The sequence below is a fragment of the Pistacia vera genome, unplaced genomic scaffold (assembly GCF_008641045.1).
Source record: "Pistacia vera cultivar Batoury unplaced genomic scaffold, PisVer_v2 Contig306, whole genome shotgun sequence".
Classification (NCBI taxonomy): domain Eukaryota; kingdom Viridiplantae; phylum Streptophyta; class Magnoliopsida; order Sapindales; family Anacardiaceae; genus Pistacia; species Pistacia vera.
In genome coordinates, this window is record NW_022196120.1 from 290,055 (window position 1) to 298,293 (window position 8,239).

Consider the following 8,239-nt stretch of genomic DNA (forward strand, 5'->3'; position numbering starts at 1 on the left):
TAATGAAATCGTGATTTTCAGCTTCGCAATCAACAACAGACTGGCAGTTAAGTTAATTTTTCCATATATTTGATGGATGTTAAGATGGTTAATAACCCGATAAAAAGTTTCTCGAGTCTAATATATGCCCGAAATTCCCACCACCCAACCCATTGCCATTTTATGAACAGAGGGATGGGAACCAAATAACTCAAAATTTAACTAATACAAGTTAAACGGATTTATCTAAAACCAATACCACATAACATTCACACCCTCTATTTCGCTGTTTGCCTATAACATTTGTTCCAATCAGGGCAGTTGGTACGTGATTCTAAAATAAATTTATTAAAAAAAAAAAAAAAAAAAACCTAAGAACACGGAACTTAAACATGATTATATTTTTCTTTGTAATGTTGGTAAGGAGCTTTTAATTTATATTCTTTAAATTTATTGTTTTAGAAGATAATGAATCATATGATCGGAGAATGAAGCCTTTATATTATTTATATGAGTCATGTTACATATACAAATTATTTCTTACAAAAAAGATGTAGCAACAATCTATTTTAATTATTTAATTTTTTTAAATATAAAATTATTAAATCATCTTAAAACACTAGTAATGCTAGATTTACCGACTTTGACATACCGACTCATGTGAATTGAGTCGAATTTTGAGATTTGGATAGTTGGGTCGGTATGTCAAAGTCGGTAGTTGGATCGGTAAGTCTAGTATTCCTGCTTAAAACACATCGATTTATACAGTGAATTTGTATATGAAGTGACTGTTTCCATAAGCCCAACTTGCTTAATTTGGGCCCAAAAAACTCATTTTGGGCTTTAAAAAAAAAAGGGAAGCGCGCACGACTGGTAGTGCCAAGCGACGGACATTTGCTCCGCAGCTGATACACTGCCCCGCCGAACTGAACAAAACCTTTCTAAAACCCTTCGCCGGAAATTCGTCTCCGACATTTCTCCGGAAACTTCGGATGTCATCTAACGTGCACCGGGTGCGCAATACTATCAAGGTACAGTTTTCATCTCCTCTTCTCTCTTCATCAAAACCGCATACCTCAAGCTTTTCACGAACCCTAAAAAACTCTTCTTCATATGCTTCTTCAAACAGTGACAGCTTTGATTATCTAAATCAGTTTTTACCTTTCTGTAATCCCAAGTCAAATTCTTTGACATTTATAAATTCAAATGAGCGGCGGAAAATCGTTTTGGGGTTGTCAAAACTTATCAAAAATCAAAAAGGATATATCTTGAGAGGATTTTCACAAAAATTTTGCCCATGTTTACTAGTTAAGATAATGAAACTATTAGAAACTCAAGAGACGGCATTTGCATTCTTCAAAGTTGCATTTCGCGATGATTCCGAGTCTATAATTCGGTCTTGTTGTGTTGCTGCGCATATTTTAGCGGCAGAGAGTCTCCGCTTTCTTGCACAAGATATAGTTACGTGGGTTATAAGTAGAATTGGAGTACGTAGGAGTAAAGATTTTGTAGAGATTATGTGGGGGGGTCACCATCAATACGAATCAGATTTCTCTGTACTTGATACGCTAATGCGTGGCTTTTTGCGTGTGGAAATGGCTACGGAGGCAATGGAGATTTTGTGTCGAATGAGGGAAGAGGGAGTCAGGCCGAGCTTGTCTGCAATTAGTACACTTTTCAACTTGTTGCTTAGAATTGGTGATTATGGTAGTGTGTGGAAATTGTTTAGGGATATGCTTGGTAAAGGGCCTAGGCCTTCTAATTATACTTTCAATGTAATGGTACTTGGATTTTGTAGAAAAGGGTATGTTAGCATTGGTGAGAGTTTGTTTCATGTGATGCAAAAGTATATGTGTGTACCAGACACATATGTCTATAACATTCTGATCAATGCTTATTGCATTAGGGGGCAGAGTTCAGATGGTCTATATTGGATGCATTTGATGGTTGAAAGGGGCTGCAAACCAAACATTGTTACATTCAATACACTTATTGATGCCTTGTGCAAAGAGGGAAACACGGGGCAAGCAAGGAAGATTTTTGATGGGATTCAAGATGCTTGTCTTTCTCCAAATGTGGTAATATATAATACCCTGATTAACGGTTATGTTAAAGCAAGGGACATTGGTCAGGCTATCATGCTTTATGAAGAAATGAAGAGCAGAGGTATAGCTCCTGATAGTGTAACTTTTAATATTTTGTTTTTCGGGCATTATAAATATGGTAGGGAAGAAGATGGGGACGGGTTGTTAAGGGATTTGTCAGTGTCGGGGTTGCTTCCAGATTGCTCATTGTATGATATTACAGTTGCAGGACTATGTTGGGCTGGTCATTTGGATGAGGCTCTGGAATTTTTTGAGGATATGCTTGAGAAAGGAATACCTCCAAGTGTTGTTGCCTTCAACTCTATTATTGCCGCTTATAGCAGGGAAGGTTTAGAAGAAAATGCTTATGAAGTATATAAAACTATGGATAAGTTTGGTCTGACTCCTTCTTCATCCACGTGCAGTTCTCTGCTCATTGGTTTGTGCAAGAAGAGGAGACTGCAAGAAGCCTGGGAGCTTTTGTGTATGATGATAAAGAAGGGTTTTCCCGTCAATAAAGTGGCTTTCACCATGCTTTTGGATGGGTACTTTAGGATGGGGGATCTAGTGGGAGCTCAAAATATGTGGAATGAGATGGATAGGAGGAAAATGTTTCCTGATGCCGTTGCCTTCTCAGCCTACATTAATGGACTGTCAAAGGCAGGCCTGGTGGAGGATGCATATAATGTGTTTTTAGAAATGTTAACGATAGGGTTTGTTCCAAATAACTTTACATACAACTCTTTAATTTCTGGGTTTTGTAGCCATGGGAAGTTGCATGAAGCATTGAAATTGGAGAAAGAGATGAGGCAAAACGGTCTGCTTCCAGATATCTTTACTGCGAATATAATCATTAATGGCTTTTGCAAACAAGGCAGAATGAAATCTGCAATTGATGCATTTATGGACATGTATCGGACTGGGTTAGTCCCTGATATAACCACATACAACACTTTGATTGGTGGGTACTGTAAAGCATTAGACATGGTTAATGCAGATGAGTTTGTGAGTAAAATGTATGCCAATGGTTGGTATCCTGATATTACGACCTATAACATACGGATCCATGGTTTCTGCAATATTCGAAAAATGAATCGAGCTGTGATTATGCTGGATGAGCTTATTACAGCCGGTATTGTTCCGAATACAGTCACATATAACACTATGATGAATGGTGTTTGTAATGACATACTGGATCGAGCTATGATAGTAGCTGCAAAATTGCTTAAGATGGCCTTTGTTCCAAATGTCATTACTACTAATACGTTGCTGTCCCACTTTTGCAAGCAGGGCATGCCAGAGAAGACTTTGTTGTGGAGTCAGAAGCTACGTGAGATTTCCTTCGATTTTGATGAGACTTCCTATATAATAATGAACAGAGCCTACAATAACATCAAAGGAAATACTGAATTTGCTAAAGAAACATCTGGAAAGAGCCTCTTTTTGGACTTCCTCATGTACATTACATATGATTATTTATGTAGAAACAGACCTCATGGGAAAACCAGTCAGAGTCCTTTTAAACTCATTGAATGTGGTTCAAGTGAATCCTGAAAGTTGACTCATAGTTCTTTTTTTAGCATCTTCCATTCTCTGTGCCTCCCTGGATCACTTGTGTAATCATGAATTGGCATATGGCAGTCTCAGGACTACCATGGCATTCTGTGCACGTACTCTTCTGCATAATGGTGGTACAAACAGCAGCTCTGGTGAGAAGAGGTGAATTTTTTCATTTGAGATGGTTTTACGAGAGATTGGTGATTTTATTGAAAGACAAGATTGTAATTGAAAGTACTGCAAGAGCAAGGAAATCGAAAGATTTGGGGTAGAGCTATCAGAGTAGCTGTAATCCATTGGGAAAAGTTGTCTGACGGCTCTTCTGGTGTGTTAGTACTTAGTATGTCATGCGCAAGTGTTTTTTTATTTTTTATTTTTTTAATCAAATCCATTACAAGAAAATTATATTAATGAGATGTATAATGCTGACTGCAGTTGATTTCTAGCAGGTGACTTAATCATGTTTTATGGAGGGAGTTCCATGATATACTATGACAGAGTAGATAAGTAACAGGTTAGCTTATAACTGCTCCTCTATCCCTTTTTTTTTTTTTTTTATTTCTCCTCTGTACATATTTAAAATTCTGTACTGTGGATTGTGACCTTAATGTGAACTAAAACAAAACCGATTCTATAGAATAGAACCAGATCTCATGAGAAGAGATAGAGATGCTGAAAATTGGTGACTAACAATGAGGTACATATGCTCTGTTGCTGTGTGCAGTTGGTGTTGCAAGTGGAAGAAGGTATATCTGCCCTGCGATGGCAAACAATTATTGAAGTTTGCAGTGACAATTCATGTAGTGGCTACACTCTGCATATAGGCGGCTTTCCAAAGCAATCATAATCATGGGTATATCAAAATATCAGCATTTGCCTGTTGCAACCAGTAGCAGACTATGAGGAACTTCTTCAATTTTTATTTTTATTTTTATTTTTTATTTTTTTTGTATACATTGTGCGACATTGGAGAAGATCCAAATGAAATTTATTTTTTACCCGATTTTTCATCTGTGAGAAAAAATCATCCCAAGTAGGGAAGAATTATCTGAACATTTCAGAGTGAGGGCTTTTCTTATTGGTAAGTTGGTGGCGGCTTTTGATCAATTCTCACCTTTGAAACGATAGAAATGTTTGGTTTGCCACATGCCACGAATACAAATTAGGTTAAAGTTATTTCCGAATATATATATAAAAAAAAAAATGTAAAAACAAGAGTCTGTCATATAACACTTGTCATTACATCGCCTGTACAAGACAAGGTGGACTATATTAGAAGCGCTCTACTTACTTTCAAATTGAAATACACGATACAATACTTATAATCTAATTTTACAAATTTTCTCTTATAATTCTAATATGTAACTTATAATTGGACAACTCATAAATGAATCTTGTCTATTTACTATCGGTCTTATTTGTTCAATTATGAACTGTCATGTCGAAATTGTAAGAAAATATTCGTAAAATTAAGTTACGAGTCAAATCTTTATCCAATTGAAATTTCCATGTTCAGCATAGGAAAATCAGTTCATTTCACTCTCAAATTTGCATTAGATAGAGTTTCAAAGCACTTTGGCCCTCTGCATGATCATCAATCTTCTTCTACTTGCTCCGTCTACATGTTCACTCAGTTTAGCTAGGTGAGCCATCCGTCTTTTCCATGATTCAGAAGGTTCAGATTGAGTGGTCTTATTTTCTGTTACTGGGTCGTCTTCACTCAGCTCCAAATTCTTATGAGAAGGAGAAGAGTCAACTTCTTCTGAAATTTGCACTACTTGCTTCAACCTCTCCACCACCTGACTCATCTTGGGACGATCTTTTGCACTCTTTGACAAACAACTGTCTGCTAATTTGGCAATTTTGCGAGCTTCATTGATAGAGTACTCATTTTCAAGTCGTTGGTCCATCATTAACCCAAACTTTTTACTATCAACAGGATACTGCTTCACCCACTCCAAAAGCTTCTGCTCCGATTTTGGGCGGTTTCTTTCCAGAGACCTCCTCCCCGTAAGAATCTCGTACAATACCACTCCAAAACTCCATACATCACTTTTTGCTGTCAGATGCCCTGTCTCTATGTAATCTGGAGCTGCGTATCCGTATGTCCCCACCACCTAATCATTCATAACCAAAACTAACTTATTTATCTGAAATGAACCACTACCACCATGAATATGAAGAAATCTACGATTATTTATTTCAGATTGATGCTTCAAATTAACCCTAGTTAAGCATTATTTCAACATATTTCCAAAATAATTGACAATAGAAAGGAGCAATTTAAAAAAAGTGACTTACTGCTGTTGAAACATGTGTACGCCCAGCCAATGGCCCTACCCTTGCAAGCCCAAAGTCTGAAAGCCTGGGTTTAAAATTCTCATCCAGTAACACGTTGGAAGATTTGAAATCTCGAAATATCACCTTCACCGTTAGAATTACCAATGTTGAGATGGATAGAAACAAACAAGAATCACTTAAATCCTGAACACAGTAAGTGAAGTTAATATCTAAAACGAACCTGAACTTCCAATCCTTCATGCAGATAAGCCAATCCTTCAGCTGCCCCGAGTATTATTTGCAATCTTGTTTTCCAAGGAAGAGGCGGGAATGCCCTGCTAAAAAGATGGTCTTCTAAGCTCCTATTTGGCATAAACTCGTACACAAGTAGACGCTGGATTCCTCTTTCTCCATCAACAGCACAGTATCCTATGAGTTTGACAAGATTCGGGTGTTCCACAACACCAAGAAATTGAACTTCGGCCACCCACTGTTTATGACCCTACATCACCATTATAAAAACCAACTTACTCAGGAAAACAAACCCATAATGCTTATTCACAAAAATAACTTTAGTTTAGATTAAATAATTTATCTGTTTTAGATCGGTTTAGGTAAACAACGGTTATATCATTTCTTGATACTGCATAATATTAGGAGCTCGGCAATTAAATGGAGGATTACAAATTAAACTGCGTATAATGGATGAAAAAAAGATTGAATTCAAGCAAAACTGATATAATCTAAGCATTCCAAACCATATTTTTACTGAGAGAAGTTTAAAAACGTTATTTCCTGAACGCATCAAAGAACAGACTTCACAGTCACAGTCATGAAAAACAATACTTAATCCTCCAAACACCGTTTAAACATCCCAATCCAAACATAATACCTGCAAATAAAACGACAAGAATGAGATATTGTTCACTATAACCCATACCTGTAATCCATCCCTGTTAAGCTTTTTAATGGCCACTACGGTGGAGTCACCTTTCCCATCAGCAGGCTTGATTGAACCTTTATAGACAATCCCAAATCCACCCTCACCAATCTTAAGCAGCCTACTGAAATCATTTGTGGCTTGCTTGAGCTCGGAGAAAGAAAATACTCGGAGATTATGAGCTTTCTCTTCATACAACTCTGGTATACCACGAGGAGAAGCTGCTGAGCATGAAGACTTAACCACACGATCACCACCCGAATAATCATAAGATCTTCTTGATTCTTTCAACTCTGGAGCTGATCTTTCTTCCCTGATTCTGAATTTCTTCTCCTTGAAGTAGTGAAAGCACTTCATCTTATGCTTATTTATTCAACAGGGAGATTAATATTTGCTAGAGAGATTCAACTTTGTTGATTTTCATCAGATAACTCCTCAAATTATTTGCTGCTGAAAAACACAACAATTATACGAAGAACAAGAACATATAAAATAAACTAATTAAAAGGAAAATATATCATAGCAATACCCAGATGGGGAAGCAGAATTTGTTGAGAAAGTTAATGAATTCAAGTTAACTAGCAGACCCAAATGAAAGGACAGAGTGGAGACAGAGTCAAAACAAGGAGAGAGACGTTTGTGAAAGAAGAAAAACAGGTAAAATGAAGAGACAAGAGATTAAATAGTAGTCATTGACCTTGAGTGTTTTGTCATAAAAGAGGTTCTTGTTTAGTTGGCGAGTTGTTTGGTGAGACTTGAATGGCGTTTTAGTTTGCAAATAAAGAAGAAGACTTTCTCTTCTCACGGGTTTGACGCTCAATCTTTTTTAAGTGATTTGGTATAAAGATAAGTACGCTGTCACAATTTTCTGAGCTGACAAACAAATTCTCAACTCTATTGAATATTGACCTGACGCCAACCCTAGTTTCAAAGTTGGACCCACACTGAAAACGACAAACTCTCCTGCTTTTTACTTTCTGACCCAATTTGCAGAAATTAGATACGTTGGGATTCATCTAAAAGATATAGCAGTGAAAATCAGATGTTTAAGGCAAAAGGGTTTAAGATTTGATGATCATATCTCGGAAATCCTTCCTTCCTGGATTTCTTTCTTTCAACATCTCATCTGCTTTTACCTTAAATAAACTCCATATCTAATTACACAAGAAAAACAAAATCTTTGACTGGTATTATAATAATGTGAAGTCCAGCTCAAATGCATAAACCACCCACAATATTATCATAAAAGATTTTCAGATTTATATAGGTAAATATTTACTGGGTACTGCGTTAGTGTTAAATAAAGGAGATTAATCTAATCCATGCACCAATACGAGAAGACTAAAACCTGGTACCCACATGAACAATTCAACATCCACATGGTTTGGAGTTATTGTCT

The 8,239-nt window shown here is 36.7% G+C and overlaps 2 protein-coding genes across 9 annotated transcripts; one reads left to right on the plus strand and one right to left on the minus strand.

Annotated features, from left to right (window-relative positions):
* Positions 1–874: 874 nt before the first annotated feature.
* On the plus strand, positions 875–4,529 carry LOC116135964 (pentatricopeptide repeat-containing protein At5g01110-like). Of its 6 annotated transcripts, XM_031421675.1 has the most exons (4): positions 875–2,145; positions 2,287–3,960; positions 4,070–4,134; positions 4,345–4,529. In XM_031421675.1, exons 1-2 carry the CDS (start codon positions 972–974, stop codon positions 3,615–3,617), a joined length of 2,505 nt encoding a protein of 834 aa, XP_031277535.1. In that variant the 5' UTR covers positions 875–971; the 3' UTR covers positions 3,618–3,960; positions 4,070–4,134; positions 4,345–4,529. The 6 variants fall into 6 exon arrangements, with proteins under 6 accessions (XP_031277535.1, XP_031277534.1, XP_031277529.1 ...); XM_031421674.1 differs by having other exon boundaries at positions 875–3,960; positions 4,067–4,134; XM_031421669.1 differs by having other exon boundaries at positions 875–3,960.
* Positions 4,530–5,118: 589 nt separating this feature from the next.
* Positions 5,119–7,618, minus strand: LOC116135965 (probable serine/threonine-protein kinase PBL19). Of its 3 annotated transcripts, none has more exons than XM_031421676.1 (5): positions 7,370–7,618; positions 6,841–7,287; positions 6,142–6,402; positions 5,922–6,044; positions 5,119–5,737 (listed from the first exon to the last, which is right to left on the minus strand). In XM_031421676.1, exons 2-5 carry the CDS (start codon positions 7,195–7,197, stop codon positions 5,186–5,188), a joined length of 1,293 nt encoding a protein of 430 aa, XP_031277536.1. In that variant the 5' UTR covers positions 7,198–7,287; positions 7,370–7,618; the 3' UTR covers positions 5,119–5,185. The 3 variants fall into 3 exon arrangements, with proteins under 3 accessions (XP_031277536.1, XP_031277537.1, XP_031277538.1); XM_031421677.1 differs by having other exon boundaries at positions 6,841–7,290; XM_031421678.1 differs by having other exon boundaries at positions 6,841–7,290; positions 7,538–7,564.
* Between the last annotated feature and the right edge of the window lie 621 nt (positions 7,619–8,239).

Coding starts and splice junctions, on each gene's coding strand:
- LOC116135964 (XM_031421674.1), top strand. CDS start 972: ATGTCATCTAACGTGCACCGGGTGCGCAATACTATCAAGGTACAGTTT.
- LOC116135965 (XM_031421676.1), bottom strand. CDS start 7,197: ATGAAGTGCTTTCACTACTTCAAGGAGAAGAAATTCAGAATCAGGGAA. Junction 6,403..6,840: donor TTAACAGGGATGGATTACAG/GTATGGGTTATA, acceptor ATGGTGATGTAG/GGTCATAAACAGTGGGTGGC. Junction 6,045..6,141: donor ATGAAGGATTGGAAGTTCAG/GTTCGTTTTAGA, acceptor CTAACGGTGAAG/GTGATATTTCGAGATTTCAA.